Source organism: Aotus nancymaae, unplaced genomic scaffold (assembly GCF_030222135.1).
Source record: "Aotus nancymaae isolate 86718 unplaced genomic scaffold, 86718_ANA_hifiasm-v0.15.2.pri h1tg000040l, whole genome shotgun sequence".
NCBI classification, from domain to species: Eukaryota; Metazoa; Chordata; class Mammalia; order Primates; family Aotidae; genus Aotus; species Aotus nancymaae.
The window spans coordinates 46,195,434-46,214,787 of record NW_026988454.1 but is presented as its reverse complement, the minus strand read 5'-3'; the positions used below and the strand labels follow the sequence as shown (position 1 = coordinate 46,214,787).

Sequence of the window (19,354 nt, the reverse complement as noted above, 5' to 3'; positions counted from 1 at the left end):
CATCAGCCTGGAGCCCACAGCTCTACTGGGTGGCTATACACAGAAGGGCAATAACTGAGCCCATTTCTCAAGAAGTCCCATTTTTAGAGTAAGGAGGAGAGCACCATATCAAGGGAACACCCTATGGGACAAAAAGAATCTGAATGGCAGACCTTGAGTTCCAGATCTTTCTGCTGGTGGGAAATTTCTTACATCAGAGACATAATTGCAGTGCTGGGCACAGTAAGGAAAGTCTACCCCTCTATCCAAGAGGCAGACAGCCTCTGTGATAATGGTCTTGGAGAAGGGATTCTTAGTCCTCCCTGGTACATCACTGCAGACACAGCTGAGGGTTCTTTAATGGGAACGGAACATGGATGCATCTATAGACAAGCTTCCTAAAACAATTCAGGATGACTTCTGTCCCAAAGGAGGAGCACCCCACCCCCAGCAAGATTCAGGCCTGAATAAGAGGGAGAGTCACAAAGCATCAACACTCCCACAGATGAAAAGAGATGCCTGTCTGGTATGAATAGCTGAACACTGGAACAGCAGTAAGGCTATGAGGTGAATTGCTTTCCTGCTGGCCTGGGAGAGAAGCTGAGGTAGCTAGCTCCCAGCCTTTGCCATAATCCTCAGTACATCTTATTGAGACCTGCCCTGGCCACCTCCATCAGGGCTGGGACCTCTGCCCATCACTAGGTATTACATCTACCCACCTGCCTTAGCTACAATTGGTGAATACCCAGAGATGCCTCCCCATTGACCTGAAGCCCAAACACTCACTAAATAAAATTCTGGAGAGAAAATAAATAAATAAATAAATAAATAAATAAATAAATAAATAAATAAATAAAGTGTACCCCACAAGAGAATGAGATAAGTCTCAAGAGATCCCTGCCATTCCAGTCCTACAGGAGACAGTGAAACTGCCCACATACCAAGTATAAAACTACTACAGCCAGCATCTGGGAGAGCCAATGCACAAAGATTCTCTGTAACTAAGGAAATCATACCGACTCTTCAACCTAAAAGCATGAAGAAGAATTAAATTATGCTAAAATGAACTATAAAAATTAAAGTCAGATCCATAAGAGGAAAAAAAAGAAATTTTTTAAAAAGTCCAATCAAAAATAAATTCAAGAATAAGTTGAAAAAATAAGTCTACCCAAATGGGAACAGTTATTCTGGTAATATGACATAAAAGGGTTCTGTAACATCCCCAAAAAATTACACTAGGCCCCAGCAATGGATCCAAACCAAGAAGAAATTTCTGCAATGCCAGGTAAATAATTTAGAAGGTTGATTATTAAGCTAATCAAAGAGATAATGGAGAAAGGCAAAAAAAATTTTTTTTTAATTAAAAAAAAAGCAATCCAGGATATGAATGAAAAATTTTCCAGAGAAATAGACATCACAAAGAAAAAAAATCACAACTTCTGGAAACAAAAGACACACTGGGACATACAAAATGCAGTGGAAAGTTTCAAGAATAGACTAGAACAAGTAGAAGAAAGAATATGAGAGCTCAAAGAAAAGGCTTTCAAATTAACACAATCATACAAACACAAAGAAAAACTCTCCAAGAAATATGGGATTGTGTAAATTGGCCAAACCTATGAATAACTGGTGTTCTTGGGGGAGAAGACAAGTCTAAAAGTTTGGAAAACTCATTTGAGGGAAGGCCTTGTAAGAGATCGACACATACAAATAGAAGAAGCTCAAGGAACAAATGGAAAATCATTGGGAAAAGATCATCACCAAGGCATATAGTCATAAGGTTATCTAAAGTTAAGATAAAGGACAGAATCTTAAGCACTCTGAGACAAAAGTATCAGGTAACCTATAAAAGAAAACCTATCAGACTAATAGAAGATTTCTCAGTAGAAACTTTAAAAGGCACAAAAGAAAAAAAAAAAGAACATTTACAAGCCAGAAGGAACTGGGATCCTATCTGTAACCCTCTTAAGCAAAATAGCCAAGAATTTTGTATATCACAAAACTAAGCTTCATAAATGAAAGACAGATAAAATCTTTTTCAGAAAAACAAATCCTAACCAAATTTGCTATCACCAAACAAGTACTACAAGAAATGCTAAAAGGAGTTATAAATCTTGAAATAAAGTCTGATATACACCAAGATAGAACCTCCTTAAGGCATAAATCTCATAGGGCTTATAAAACAGTAACACAATGAAAAAAAGTATAAAGGCAACAACTAACACGATGATGAAAAAGTACCTCACATCTTAATATTAATGTTGAAAGTAAATGGACTAAATGCCCCACTTCAAAGAAACAAAATAGGAGAATGTATAAACCACCAGTAAAATATCTGCTGTCTTCAAGAGACTCATTTAACATTTAACACATGACTTATATAAACTTAAGGTAAAGGGGTAGAAAAAGATATTCCATGCAAATAGAAACCAAAAGCAAGCAGGAGTAGCTTTTCTTTTATCAGATAAAACAGGCTTTAAAGCAGAAAAAAAAAAAAAAAAAGACAAAAAGGGACATTATACAAATATGGATTAGTCCAACAGGAAGATATTAAAATCTTAAATTTAAACTGGAGCTTTCACATTTATAAAACAATTACTACTAGACCTAAGAAATGAGATTGACAACAACACAGTCATAGTGGGAGACTTTAATACTCCACTGACAGCACTAGCCACATCATCAAGACAGAAAGCCGACAAAGAAACAATGAACTTAAACTATACCTTACTACAAATGGACTTAACAGATATTTACAGAACATTCTACCCAACAACTGCAGAATATACATTCTATTCATCAGCACTTGAAACATTCTCCAAGACAGACCATATAATAGGCCACAAAACAAGTCTCAGCAAAGTTAAGAAAATCAAAATTATACCAAGTACTCTCTCAGACAGACTACAGTGGAATAAATTGGAAATCAACTCCAAAAGGAACCTTCAAAACTATACAAATACATGGAAATAAAACAATCTTTTCTTGAGTGATTTATAGTTTAACAATAAAATCAACAAAGAAATTTCAAAATTCTCTGAAATCAATGATAATAGTGACATAACTTAGCAAAACACCTGGGATACAGCAAAAGCCGTGCTAAGATGAAAATTCATAGCATTAAATGCCCACATCAAAAAGTCTGAAAGAGTACAAATAGACAACCTAATGTGACAACTCAAGGAATCAGAGAAGTAAGAACAAACTAAACCCAAACCCAGTAGAAGAAAAGAAATAATAAAGATCAGAACAGAACCAAATGAAATTGAAAGAAAAAAAAATACAAAAGATAAATGAAGCAAAAAGCTAGTTCTCTGAAAAGATGAAATTGATAGCCATTGGCAAGATTAACCAAGAAGAGAAGAGAGCAGATCCAAATAAGTTCAATTAGAAATAAAACTGGAGTTATTACAACCAATATCACGAAATGTAAAAGGTCATTCAAGGCTACTATGAACACCTTTATGTGCACAAACTAGAAAACTGAGAGGAGATCAATAAATTTGTGGAAATATACAACCATCCTAGATTAGGAAGAAATAGAAACCCCGAACACACCGATAACAAGCAGCGAGATTTAATCAGCAATAAAAAAAAATTGCCAACAAAAAAAAAGTCCAGGACCAGATAAATTCACATCTGAATTCTATCAGACATTCAAAAAAGAAACAGCACCAATCTTACCAAAACTATTCCAAAAGATAGAAAAAGAGAGAATCCTTTCTAAATCTATCTATGAAGCTAGTATCGCCAATAAAAAAAAAAGTCCAGGACTAGATAAATTCACAGCTGAATTCTATCAGACATCCAAAAAAGAAACAGTACCAATCCTACTGAAATTCCTATTCCAAAAGATAGAAAAAGAAAGAATCCTTTCTAAATCTATCTTTGAAGCTAGTATCACCCTAATACCAAACTACAAAAGGTCATAACATAAAAAGAAAACTACACACCAATATCTCTGATTAACACAGATGCAAAACTCCTCAACACAATACTTGCTAACCAAATCTAACAGCATATCAAATAGTATACATCATGATAAAGCTGGTTTCATACCAGAGATGCAGGGATGATTTAATATACACACAAGTCAGTAAATATGATATATCACATAAACAGAAATAAAAACAGAATCTCTACGATCATCTCAATAAAAACAGAACAATCATGTGATAAAGTCTAGCACCGCTTTACGATTAAAACCCTCAATAAAACAGGCATAGAAGGGACTTACTTCAAAGTAATGAAAGTCATATAGGACAAAACCACAGCCAATATCATAGTGAATAGAAAAAAGTTGACAGCATTCCCCCTGAGAGCTGGAAAAAGACAATGATACTCACTTTCACCACTTCTATTTGACATAGCACTGGAATTTCCAGCCATCACAATCACATAGGAGAAAAAATAAAGGGCATCCAAATTGGAAAAGAAGAAGTCAAACTTTCACTTTCTGATGATGTTCGTATACCTCAAAAACCCTAAAGGCTCATTGAAAAAGCTCCCAGATCTGATAAATAAATTCAGTCAAGTTTTGTAGGATACAAAATCAATGTACACAAATCAATAGCACTGCTACACACCAACAACGACCAAGCTGAGAATCAAATAAAAAACTCAATCCCTTTTACGACAGTTTAAAAAAAAAGGAAAAAAGAAAAAGAAAAAAACAACACCACCTTTGGAATATACTTAACCAAGGAAGTAAAGATCTCTAAAAAAAACTACAAAACACCACTGAAAGAAATCATAGATAACACAAATAGATGAAAGCATATCCCACGCTCACAGATAGGTAGAATCAATATTGTGAAAATGACTGTACCGCCAAAAGCAATCTACAACACAATTCCCATCAAATTACTATGACTGTTCTTCACAAAACTAGAAAAAACATCCTAAAATTCATATAGAACCAACAAAAAGCCCACATAGCCAAAGCAAAACTAAGCAAAAAGAACATCACAATACCCAGCTTCAAATTATTCTACAAGGCTACAGTTATCAAAACAGCATAGTACTGGTATAAAAATAGGCAAGTACAAATTCTACCAGAGGTACAAGGAGGAGTGGGTACCATTCCTTCTGAAACCATTCGCAACAACAGAAAGAGAGGAATCCTCATTTTATGAGCCCAGCATCATCCTGATACCAAAACCTGGCAGAGACACAACAAAAAAAGAAAATTTCAGACCAATACACCTGATGAACATCGATGTGAAAATCCTCAACAAAATACTGGCAAATAGAATCCAATAGCACATCAAAAGGCTTATCCACCATGATTAAGGTGGCTTTATCCCTGGGATGCAAGACTGGTTCAACATATGCAAATGAATAAACATTAGCCATCACATAAACAGAACCAATGACAAAAACCACATGATTATCTCAATAGATGCAGAAAAGGCCTTCGATAAAATTCAACAGCTCTTCATGCTAAAAACTCTCAATAAACTAGGTATTGATGGAACATATCTCAAAATAATAAGAGCTATTTATGGCAAACCCATAGCCAATATCATACTGAATGGACAGAAACTGGAAGCATTCCCTTTGAAAACTGGCACAAGACAAGGATACCCTCTCTCAGCACTCCTATTCAACATAGTATTGAAAGTTCTGGCCAGGGTAAGCAGGCAAGAGAACAAAATAAAGCATATTCAAATTGGAAGAGAGGAAGTCTTGTCTCTGCAGATGACATAATTATATATTTAGAAAACCCCATCCTCTCAGCCTAAAAACTACTTAAGCTAATAAACAACTTCAGCAATGTCTCAGGATACAAAATCAATGTGCAAAAATCAACATTCCTATATACTAATAATGGACAAACAGAGCCAAATCAGGAGTGAACCCCCATTCACAACTGCTACAAAGAAAATAAAATACCCAGGATTACAACTTACAAGGGACATGAAGGACTTCCTCAAGGAGAACTACAAACCACTAGTCAAGGAAATAAGAGAAGACACAAACAAATGGGAAAAAAATTCCATGTTCATGGATAGGAAGAATCAATATTGTGAAAATGGCCATACTGCCCAAAGTAATTTATAGATTTAATGCTATTCCTATCAAGCTATCACTGACTTTCTTCATAGAATTAGAAAAAACTACTCTAAATTTCATATGGAACCAAAAAAGAGCCAGTATTACCAAGACAATCTTAAGAAAAGAAACAAAGCTGGAGGCATCACACTAACTGACTTCAAACTATACTACAAGGCTACAATAACCGAAAAAGGAACAGAACAGAAATAATGCCACATATCTACAACCATCTGATCTTCAACAAACCTGACAAAAACAAGCAATGGGGAAAGGATTCCCTATTTAATAAATGGTACTGGGAACACTGGTAGCCATATGCAGAAAACTGAAACTGGACCCCTTCCTTACACTGTATACAAAACTTAACTCACAATGGATTAAAAACTTAAACGTAAAACCTAAAGTCATAAAAAACCCTAGAAGAAAACCTAGGCAATACCACTCAGGACACAGGCATGGGCAAAAACTTTATGACTAAAACACCAAAAGCAAATGCAACAAAAGCCAAAATTGACAAATGGGATCTAATTAAGCTACAGAGCTTCCGCACAGCAAAAAAAAAAAAAAAAAAAAAAAAAAAACGAGCATCAGAGTGAACAGGCAACCTACAGAATAGGAGAAAATGTTTGCAATCTATCCATCTGACAAAGGGCCAATATCCAGAATCTACAAGGAACTTAAGAAAATTTACAAGAAAAAACGTAGGCAAAGGATATGAACAGACACTTTTCAAAAGAAGATGGCCAACAAACATATGAAACATATTTATGTGGCCAACAAACATGAAAAAAAGCTCATCATCACTAGTCATTAGAGAAATGCAAATCAAAACCACAATGAGGTACCATCTCACACCAGTTAGAATATGCAATCATCAAAAAGTCAGGAAACAACACATTCTGGAGAGGATGTGGAGAAACAGGAATGCTTTTACAGTGTTGGTGGAAGTGTAAATTAGTTCAATCATTGGGCAATTCCTCAAGAATCTAGAGCCAGAAATTTGACCCGGCAATCCCATTCCTAGGTGTACACCAAAAGGATTATAAATCATTCTACTATAAAGACACATGCACACATATGTTTCCTGCAGCACTATTTACAATAGCAAAGACTTAGAACCAACCCAAATGCCCATCAATGATAGACTGGATAAAGAAAATGTAGCACATACACACCATGGAATACTATGCATCCATAAAAAAGAATGAGTTCATGTCCTTTGCAGGGACATAGATGAAGTGAGAAACCATCATTCTCAGCAAACTAACACAGGAACAAGAAAACCAAACACCACATGTTCTTACTCATAAGTAGGAGTCAAACAATGAGAACACATAAACACAGGGAGGGGAATATCACACACCTGGGCCTGTCAGCGCATCGGGGGGTCAGCATTAGGACAAATACCTAATATATGCAGGGCTTAAAACCTAGATGATGGGTTGATGGGTGGAGCAAACCACCAAGGCACATGTATACTAATGTAACAAACCTGCATGTTCTGCACATGTATCCCAGAACTTAAGGTATAACAAATAAAAAAATAAACAAAAAGGCATGTAGACCAATGGAACAGAATAGAGAACCCAGAAATACAGCCAACTGATCTTCAACAAAGCATACAAAAAAAACAGTAATTGGAGAAAGGACACTATTTAATAAATGGTCCTGGGAAAAGAGGCAAGCCGCATGTAGAAGAATGAACCAGATCCTCATCTCTCGCCTTATGCAAAAATCAACTCATGAGGGATCAAAGACTTAAATCTAAGACTTGAAATCATAAAAATTCTAGAAGATGACATTGGAGTTTAAGACCAGCTTGATGAAAATGGTGAAACCTCATCTCTACTAAAAATACAAAATTAGCTGGGTGTGGTGGTGGGTGTCTGTAATCCCAGCTACTCAGGAGGCTGAGGCAAGAGAATAACTTAAACCAGGGAGGCGGAGGTTGCAGTGAGCCAAGACCACGCCATTACACTCCAGCCTGGACAACAAGACTGAAACTTCCATCTCAAAAAAACAAAAAAAGAACTAAAAGTGGAACCATCATTTGATCCAGCAATCCCACTACTGGGTATCTACCCAAAGGAAAAGAAGTCATATGAAAAAGACACATGCACAAGCATGTTTATAAGAGCACAACTCACAGTTGCAAAAATATGAAACCATCATCTAAGTGCCCATCAACCAATAAGTAGATAAAGCAAATGTGGTACATATATGCCATGGAAAATTTTTCACTCAAAAAAAGAATGAAATAAAGTCTTTTGCAGCAACTTGGGTGGAACTGAAGGCCATTTTTCTAAGTTAAGTAACTCAAATAAAAAACCAAATATCCTATGTTCTCACTTATAAGTCAGAGCTAAGCTATGAGAATGCGAAGGCATAAGAATAATATAATCGACCCTGGGGGTACAGGAGGAAGAGTTAGAAGAGGGGGTAAGGGATAAAAAATTACATATTGGGCACAGTGTACACTGCTTGATGTACACTGTGATGGGTGTTTTGATGGGTGCACAAAAATCTCAGAAATTACCACTGAAGAACATACCCTTGTAACCAAAAGCACCTGTACCCCGAAAACTATTGAAATAACTATTACAACTAAAAATAAAAATTATTTAAAAATGAAATCTAAAAATTACCTCAAAATTAAACTACAAAAATGTTTTTCTCTCATCTTTTAATGCAAAAAAAAAAAGCAGCTCATTGTGTGACATTGTATTAGAAAATAAATTATAGCACATATTTAGACAATTAACTATTTGTTGAACCATTACACTGTTAAGGAAATGCAGAGGCTTTCTGTTTAATTGTTTTGTAAGTTAATCTATATCTACCTTAAAAAAAAAAAATTCAAATTCCACCTCAACATCTCTTTAACAAAGAAGAGCCCTTCAAGTTCTCCTTAATTATTATCGTTTGAGACTACGCCAACACTCAAATATAAAATAAGGACAGAACCCAGAAGCATGTTGCCAGAGGTTAAAAAGTCTATTTTCCCCGCTAATCTGACTCTATATCCTACTGATACCTGTAAAGAAAAATGGAGACGTTTACTTTAAAATTTGATATAAATATTGATTTAAATAATTTTCCAAAGCCAAAACCTAATTAAAATGGACTTCCGTCATATTTTGAAAAATCGTATTTTAAATATAAATAGACTTCATTGGCCCTTGAGAACATATTATTTCTACTGAACTCTCCAGTTAACTTTCCAAGTTTAGTATTTGGAAATTCTCCAAATTTTCTGGAAACACTGTAATATGTCATATTTCCTAATCTAAAACGTAAAAACAGAATGAAACAAGTATAATAAATATTGTTAGACTTTAAAAAGGTTATGAGTATTACTCTAAAGTTCTTCTAAACTAATTTTCCTTGAACCTGTATATACACATTTACCATCCTGTAAAATATTTTTGCTATAGTATTCTATTACATTTTAATAATTTTAATTTTTTTTTTTTTTTTTTTTTTTTTTTGAGATGGAGTCTTGCTCTATCGCCAGGCTGGAGTGCAATGGCACAATCTCGGCTCACTGCAACCTCCGTCTCCTGGATTCAAGCGATTCTTCTGCCTCAGCTTCCCGAGTAGCTGGGACCACCGGCACGTGCCACCATGCCCAGCAATTTTTTGTATTTTTAGTAGAGACGGGGTTTCACCACGTTGGCCAGGATGGTCTCGATCTCTCGACCTCGTGATCTGCCCAGCTCGGCCTCCCAAAGTGCTGGGATTACAGGCGTAGCCACCGTGCCCGGCCAATAATTTTAAATTTATTTCAGCAAATATAATAAAGAGATGAGTTTCATCAATTGTACTTACATGTTTTGGGATTCCTGGCTTACTGAAGAAACAGAATCAGAACCCTCTACTGGAGTAGGAATTCTTTCTGATAGCAAACTTGTCTAAAAAGTAGCAGAATTATTGATATTATTTTTCTTATTGATAGTACTACCCATAAAATCTCTTATACTACATTTTTGTTTAATCCTTAATGTAATTACAGTCAATATTATCTTCAAAATTTAAATTATTTGGTTGTTAATTAAATACTGTGTAACATATTTTACAAACAAACAATATTAAAGGGGGGGAAAAGACTTAGTTGTCTTTTTTAGCATACACCATATACATGGCTATTGCTACATTATGATCTCTAGTATCCACAACAAAAATCCAGCTGTCTCTAAACATTGCTTTAAAATGTCTCCCAAAGAGTGTCAGTCTATGTAAGGATAATTAGTGTAAAGCCTCATCTACCAGAAGAAAAGAATCTGTAGTACCCAGTTAAGTCTTAGAACTTTGTCCCACTGGGAAAGGAGACACTGCAGTCATCCTGTGCCGAATTAAGAAGGCTTCTGTCTCCTAAAGTACTTTGATGCTAAAGAACTCATACTTGCCCCAGTTAAATATTTCATACAGAGTACAACACTACAATGGTGCTTACATCTGAAATAAAGATTTGAAGGGAGGAAAAACGAAACTTGAAAATACTTACCTTTTTCCACGCCTTTGCTAAAGATTCATGCAAATTATAAGTGATTAACACCTGCAAGCCTTCGCATGTACTATATATCTGACGACACACAGAAATAAAAGCTCCTTTAACCACAGGCAACATTTCCGATCCAGAAAATATAGAAATATCTTCATCGAGAAGTTTTTTGGAAAACTGGGCAATTATATGAGCACCTGTAGAACTAAAAGATGATATATGAAAGTGATTCCAAGGTTATATTAATTTTGACTTCATAAAGCTCTACCAAAAAGGCTGGTTTTGTCACAAAAACTCTTCATTTGCTTGATTCCCTTTTAGTCCTCCTCTAACTTTTCTCAGACATGCCAATATTCATGTTCCCACCCAGGCACAGATGTCTAGTAATGAGAACAGTTTCAGTGGGATGGAAGGAAAAAAAAATGGAGAGACAGGAAAAAAGCAGCAAAACTATACACTTAAAAGATTATAGATACAACGGGACCACGGCCATGTAGATACGTATTGCCAATTCTACAGTGAAAACATTAACCTAAATGCTCCATTCCTAGCACTTATTGACACATTCCCCATTCCATTAACAGGACTTAGTTTCCCTATATCAAAGGACTGAAATACTTTTTTTGTGTGTGTGTGTGACAGTCTTGCTCTGTCACCCAAGCTGGAGTGCAATGGCGCCATCTTGGCTCACTGCAACCTCTGCCTTCAGGGTTCAAGCAATTCTCCTGCCTCAGTCTCCTGAGTAGCTGGGATTACAGGCATGCACCACCACGCCCATCTAATTTTTGCATTTTTTTAGTAGAGACAGCGTTTCACATGTTGGCCAGGCTGGTCTTGAACTCCTGACCTCAGGTGATCCACCCACCTCGGCCTCCCAAAGTGCTGGGATTACAGGCGTGAGCCACTGCACCCAGCTGGCTGAGATACTTTTAAAAGTAATAATAGATAATAATAATAGATAAGTACTTAATAAATGCTCAGAATTTACACAAGTTCAATGGTGTGCATTAGATAGTTGTGGTTACAGGTCCAAATATTTTTCCTTATGCCACTGATTTGTTGGAAAAACTGTCATGTTTATTTGGATAATTGTTTTTCCATGGTGTCATTTACCTTGTTTCTCTAGTTCTCCATATATCCTATAAAGTGATCATTAGATCTAGAGGCTTATTTAGATTTAATTTAAGTTCAATTTCTTTTGTTTCCTTTCCTTTACTTTCCTTGGTAAAATAACTTCATAGTTGGTTGCCACTGTCTACCTCCTCTTGCATGAGGCACTATCTGGATGTCCCAATTTTAGTGGTGCTAAAGATCATTGGTCAGATGGTATCACCCTGACCTCTCTAGTAGGTAGCCCTCCCCATCAACCTTTCACCTAATGATTTTAGCATCCATTAATGATCATTTCCTATATCCACTATTTCATTAAGGATTATCAAACTGTGATTTTTCTGATTATATCATTTATATTGCATTTATTAGCTAGAATTCTTCTGTGAAGAACTTTTCCTCAGTAACGTCTTAGTTACACGAAAATACAGTTTGTACAGAAAAGGCTGGAAAAAAATGTTTAAATTTTCTTTTTATCAATTTGCATGGTAATTAGTTGGTGTCCTAGCAACTTCAGCAGGTAACTGATAAAGTTTATTTTTTGCTTGTTTTCTATTTTAGTGTCTTTTCAAACCCAAGTATTTTTTATATACTTTATGTATGTCAATTCATTGCAGTCATTATTTTTCTGATTCTGAAATTGTCCATCTTAAGCCAGCAGGAGGCCCCTTCTGTTTGGCTCTGAGGTACTTCTGACACTATCTCATTGGTCTTAGATAGTTTCTAAAATGGTAAGACATCCCAGGATCATCCTCCATACTTCCTGGCCCACACTCAGAATCAGCCAATCCTGTCTCTTCTTAGAACAAAAAGATATTTAGACAATACAGATAACAGCTCACAGTTAAGCAGCTGCTACTATTCCAGTGATTGTGCTGAAAAAAAAAAATGTAACTTAAGACAAAAATATAAGCTTATAATTTTATTTCTATTATGAATTGAAGATTCAGGTTTCTTATTTAACTTCTTTAATTTTATACTTTTATCTGTTTCTCTTATATTGAAAATCTTAGTTCCTTATGAAAGTACTATAATTACTTACTTTCTCTATCTTATAATTATGTATAACAATTTCAAAACAGCAACACCAATATTACTTCTAAACATATACTGAATGCAGTTTAAGATTACTTTGAGGATTTTTTTTAACCTTAGAATATATCCCACTGGAAATTTTCAATCAAAATTAGATTATTTGAAGTAATTCTTTTCTCTGCATGAATATGTCATAAACTTTATTGATATTTAAATTTACTCATCCCATTGTTTGCAGTGTTTAAATATTGCAGCTTCATTTTTTTGTTTTGTTTTCTTTTACGTTTAGTATATAAACAGTAAGATGATTCCAAAGTCTAATCCAGATATAATCAAGGAATAATCCTAGATATCTTGTTTCCATATCTGTTTCTCCAGATTTTTCTCTCCCTTCTCCTAAAATTAACAATTTTCATTAGTTTCCACTTTGTCAATTCATCATTCTCTTTTAAAAATATAAACAAATATGATTCATTGATATTTCTTTGTACCATACAAAGGTAGCATTCTATTAACATTATTCCATTTACCTTTTTTCACTTAACAATATATCCTGAAAATAACTCCACAGAAGTACACAAAAATTTTCCCTTTTACAGACAGCTCAGAGCTCCATTGTGTAAACATAATTCAGACAACTAGCCTCTTGTTATTGGACATTTGAGATGATTCCAGTCTTTCATTAATTTAATCAAAACATATACTTTTAACTAGACAATGAAGATTCAGAAGAAAATCTAATATTTTATGCCTTATCTGTTTAACTTTAATGTGAGGAAGATTTTCTTTAATATTAAAAAAAAAAGAAAGAAAAAGAGGCCAGGTACAGTGGTTCATGCCTGTAATCCCAGCATTTTGGGAGGCCAAGATGGGCGGATCACTTGGAGTCAGGAGTTTGAGACCAGCCTGGCCAATGTGGCAAAACCCTGTCTCCACTAAAAATATAAAAATTAGCCCAGTGTGATGGCACACACCTATAGTCTCAGCTACTTTGTAGGCAGAGGCAGGAGAATCACTTGAACCCGGTAGGTGGAGGTTGCAGTGAGCAGTGAGCAGAGATAGCACAACTGCACTCCAACCTAGGCAACAAAGTGGGACTCCGTCTCAAAAAAAAAAAAAGAACCTACATCTATAAAGATAATGATTAGGAAAAATATGACTACATGTAAATTAATAATATCTATATAGAAAAAAATAGGGTTAAGAGGTAGACAATAAAAAGTCTTAGAACTCATGACAAATAATTAGTCTTCCTAATAATTTTAAAAACAGTTATTACTGATAAAGACCTCTAGTTAAATGTGGCAGACAAAACATATACATTCACTGCTCTCTCCATAAACACTAAAATTCAAAAGTAAAAGGATTTTTCAGTAGGCAATAAAACTCCCAAAGACAAGGAGAACGGAAAGGACGTGGCAGTACAATTTTGGACCCGGAAATCAAAACAACAAGCAGTAATTCAGGACATAGAAAACCTCAACTATCAGCCACAATGTGAAAAATAGAATAAACCTGATTCATTTTATACAACCTCTCAAACAACTCAGGAATTGGCAGTACCAAATATCTCTAAATTGGGGGGTAAACGTGAGATTGAAAACAGAAGAGCTGCCTGAAAGCCAGTTTAAGGAGTCTGATCTCCAGATTCCCTTCCACATTTCATGCAGTTAACCCAATGTGCTTCTTGGAAGGTGGCAGAGCTCAAGATATAGAAGGCAACAGAGGGTATTACAGGATTCCATCAAAGTTTATATAGTAACCCTTTAGATCCATCACCATTTTTACCCAGCCCTCTTCTCTACTTGGCTTATATTCCTCAAGCAGCTAACAGTAAGAGGTTTCTCTATGGAATCTCACAAGAACAAAGGAAAAACCAGAGGTACTGACATTAGGGGTTCCTGAACAAAATGCCATGGAAAGGGCCCACTAAATTAAAGGCCACAAATTACAAGTCCCACTTTCTTGTATCCTTTCCAAGCATCTTTTTACTGGCTTTCAAATATTTGAATAAATCTCTAATTTAAAAGATAGGGACATGATAAGAAATACAGAAGGCAATTTAGAAGGAAAAAAGAAAATATAACAGATTAAAACTTTATTATCTTTATGTAGGTTAAAAAAAAAATTATACTCAAAAAAAAAGGGGCCGGGGGCAAATGGCCTACTAGAAACAGTGGCCATCAGAAGCTCCCACTGAAAAGAACCAAAACAGCATGAAATCCTGCACTGGCAACTCGGGTATCCAGGTTTTGTCATCAAGAATGACTAGGTGGCTGGTGCGACCCACAGAAAGGAAGAGCAGGGTGGTGCGACGGCCCCCCTTAGAGCTACATGGGGCAGGGGAGCCCCCTCCCCGTAGCCAAGTCAGGCGGTGAGTGAGCATGCTACCCAGCCTGGGAAGCCGTGCTTTTTCCATGGAACTGTGCTACCCATGGTTCAGAAGATCCCACAGGTGAGCCCATGCCACTGAGGTCTTCAGTCCCAACCAGGGAGCAATGCAGATTCTCAACAGCCACTTGGCTGCAATCGTCCTAGGCCTGCCGAGTTTCTGGAGGGAGGGGTGACCATCACCACTGCTGCTCTTGATTGTTGTCTAAGCTGTCTGAGCTCCTTGGGGCAGGAGCGGCAGCCACCCTGTTGCTGTCTGCTGTCTAAGCCATCTGACCTCCCTGGGGGAAGAGGCAGCTAGCTACCTAAGACACTAACCTCCCAAGGGTGAAGGGCTGCAGTTATCACTGTAGCTCCAGGCCAGGACATGCTTTTCCCCTGCTAAACCCAGGGAGGCTGAATGGCTTGGTCCTAAGAGGAACTCCCCACAGTGCAGCACACCAGCTGTGGCAGACTGCAGCCAGATTGCCTCTTCAGACCTGACACTGAAACAACCCTCCTCACTGGGTGGGGCCTCCCTCCAGGAACTCCAACAACTTCAGCCAGCAGCTCAGGGACAGAACTCTGATCTCCCTGGGCCTGAGCCCCTAGAAGGGGTGACCACAGTCTCCATGGAACGACAGACTTAGTCTTTCTTCATGCTAGCTCTGAAGAATCTGGGCAGCCCAGGCAAGTGGGTTTCCCCCCAGGTAAGCACACTCCTTCTGCCAAGGAACAGCCAAAGTGCTTCATTAAATGGGTCCTGGTTCCCATGCCCCCCCAACTGGGTGAGACATCCCAAAAGGGGGTCACCAGACACTCTATACAAAAGCGTTCCTACTGGCATCAGGTTGGTGCCTCTGGAGGTCATAGATCACAGAGGAAAAGCAGGCACCCATCTTTGCTGTTCTCTATCCCCCTCAGGTGACATCTCCGGACGTGGGAGCAAACCAGATGAACAGGGCCTGAAGTGAACCCTCAGCAAACTGCAACAGCCCTACAGAAGAGGGACCCAACTACTGAAAGGAAAACAAACAGAAAGCAACAACAACAGTATTAACAAAAAAAATCCTCTCAGAAACCTCACCCAAGGGTCAGCGCCTCAAAGATCCCAAGCAGGCAAACTCATGAAGATGAGAAAGAATCAACGAAAAAAACCACTGAAAACAAAAAAGGCCAGATCGTCTCTTCTCCTCCAAATGATAGCAGCACCTCACCAGCAAGGGTATAGAACTGGACGGAGGATAAGATGGATGAATTGACAGAAGTAGACTTCAGAAGGTAGGTAATAAGAAACTTCACTGACATAAAGAAGCATGTTCTGATCCAATGCAAAGAAGCTTAGGACCATGATAACAGGTTACAGGAGCTGCTGACTGGAATAACCACTTTAGAGAGGAATATAAATGACCTGATGGAGCTGAAAAACACAGCATGAGAACTCCATGAATCATACACAAGTATCAATAGCCAAATCAATCAAGCAGAAGAAAGAATATCAGAGTTTGAAGACTATCTTGCTGAAATAAGGCAAGCTTAGAGGAAAAAGAATAAAAAGTAATGTACAAAACCTACAAGAATTATGGGCCTATGTAAAAAGACCGAACCTATGACAGAATGGAGTACCTACCTAAAAGAGACGGGAAGCACGGAACCAAGTTGGAAAACACACTTCAGGGTATCATCCAGGAGAACTTCCCCAACCTAGCAGGACAGGTCAACATTCAAATTGAGAAAATACAAAGAATCCCAATAAGATACTCCATGAGAAGACCAACCACAAGACATATAATCATTAGAGTCTCCAAGGTCGAAATGAAAGAAAAAATGTTAAGCGCAGCCAGAAAGAAAAGCCATGTCACCTACAAAGGGAAGCCCATCAGACTAATAGCAGATATCTCAGCAAAGAACCTAAAACCCAGAAGAGAGTGAGGGGCCAATATTAAATACTTTTTTTTTTTTTTTGAGATGCAGTCTTGCTTTGTCACCCAGGCTGGAGTGTGGTGGTGTGATCTCAGCTCACTGCAACCTCCTCCTTCCAGGTTCAAGCAATTCTCCTGCCTTAGCCTTCTGAGTAGCTGGGACTACAGGCATGCACCACCATGCCTGGCTAATTTTTCTATTTTTAGTAGAGATGAGGTTTTGCCATGTTAGCAAGGCTGGTCTCAAACTCCTGACCTCAGGTGATCCACCTGCCTCAGCCTCCCTAAGTGCTGGGATGACAGGCATGAGCCATTGCACACAGCCATTCAACATTCTTAAAGAAAAAAAATATTCAACCCAGAATTTCATATCTGGCCAAATTAAGCTTCATAAGTGAAGGAGAAATAAAATCCTTCACAGACAAGCAAATGCTGAGGGAGTTCATCACCACCAGGCCTGCCTTGCAAGAGCTCCTGAAGGAAGCACTTAAATAGGGAAAGGAAAAATTAGTACCAACCACCGAAAAAAACACACCAAACTACAAGGACAAACGACATTATGAAGAAACTGCAATAACTAGTGTGCAAAATAACCAGCTAGCATCATAATGACAGGATCAAATTCACATCCAACAATATTAACCTAAAATGTAAATAGGCTAAATACTCCAATTAAAAGTCACAGACTGGCAAACTGGATAAAGTCAAGACCAATCAGTGTGCTGTATTCAAGAGATCCATCTCATTTGTAAAGACACACAGAGGCTCAAAATAAAGCGATGCAGGTAAATTTACCTAGCAAGTGGAAGGCAGAAAAAAAGCAGGCACTGCAATACTAGTTTCTGACAAAATAGACTTTAAACCAACAAAGATCAAAAAGACAAGGGCATTAGGTAATGGTAAAAAGATCAATGCAATAAGAAGAGCTAACTATCCTAAGTATATATGCACCCAATACAGGAGCACCCAGATTCATAAGACAAGTTCTTAGAGACCTACAAAGAGAGTTAGACTCCCACACAATAATAGTGGGAGATTTTTAACAACCCACTGTCAATATTAGACAGATCAACAAGACAGAAAATTAACAAGGATATTCAGGACTTGGACTCAGCTCTGGATCAAGAGGACCTAACAGATTTTACAGAACTCTCTACCCCAAAACAATGGAATATACATTCTTCTCAGTGTCACATGGCATTTACTCTAAAATCGACAACATAACTGGAATTGAAAAACTCCTCAGCCAATGCAAAAGAACTGAAATCATAAAAAAACAGTCTCTCAAACCACAGTACAATCAAATAGAACTCAAGATTAAGAAACTCACCCAAAACCACATAACTACATCGAAATTGAACAACCTGCTCCTGAATGACTCCTAGGTAAATAACGAAAGTAAGGCAGAAATCAAGAAGTTCTTTGAAGCCAATGAGAACAAAGAGACAACGTACCAAAATCTCTGGGCTGCAACTAAAGCAGTGTTAAGAGGGAAATTTATGCTACATCAGAAAGTTAGAAAGATCTCAAATCAATACCCTAACATCACAACTAAAAGAACTAGGGAAGAAGAACAAATGAATACAAAAGCTAGCAGAAGACAAGAAATAACTAAGAATAGAGTGGAATGGAAGGAGAGACAGACATGAAAACCCTTCAAAATAATCAATGAATCCAGGAGCTGTTTTCTTGAAAAAATAAAATAGACCACTAGACTAATAAAAAAAAAGAGAGAAAAATCTAATAGACACAATAAAAATGATAAAAGGGATATCACCACTGAGCCCACAGAAATACAAACTATCATCAGAGAATACTACAAACACCTCTACATAAATAAACTAGAAAATCTAGAGAAATGGATAAATTCCTGGACACATATACCTTCCCAAGAAGAAGTGGAATCACTGAATGCACCAATAACAAGTTCTGAAATTGAGGCAGTAATAAATAGCCTAGTAATCAAAAAAAGCCCAGGACCAAATGGATTCACAGTCAAATTATACCACAGGTACAAAGAGGAGCTGATACTATCCCTTCTCAAACTATTCCAAACAATTAAAAAGAATGGACTCCTCCCTAACTCATTTTACAAGGCCAGCATAATTCTGATACCAAAATCTGGCAGAGACACAACAAAAAAAGAAAATTTCAGGCCAATATCCCTGAAGAACATCGATGTGAAAAACCTCAACAAAATACTGACAAACCAAATTCAGCAGTGCATCAAAAAGCTTATCTACCATAATCAAGTTGGCTTCATCCCTGGGATACAAGGCTGGGTCAAGATACACAAATCTATAAACATAATCCATCACATAAACAGAATCAATGGATTATCTCAATAGATGCAGAAAAGGCCTTCGGTAAAATTCAACAT

At 37.1% G+C, this 19,354-nt stretch overlaps 1 protein-coding gene across 4 annotated transcripts in view; it reads right to left on the bottom strand.

The window, feature by feature from the left end:
* The window catches only part of TBC1D32 (TBC1 domain family member 32), a 244,467-nt gene that overhangs the window by 163,195 nt on the left and 61,918 nt on the right, over positions 1–19,354 (bottom strand). For all 4 annotated transcript variants that reach the window (XR_010336622.1, XM_021666838.2, XM_064360747.1 and 1 more), the window contains 2 exons: positions 10,541–10,742; positions 9,865–9,947 (listed from right to left, as the gene is read on the bottom strand). Coding sequence is in view for 3 of the 4 variants with exons in the window: in XM_021666838.2 (XP_021522513.2) it covers positions 9,865–9,947; positions 10,541–10,742 (285 nt within the window). In the remaining variant the exon portion in view is untranslated. The remainder of the gene's footprint in view (positions 1–9,864; positions 9,948–10,540; positions 10,743–19,354) is intronic.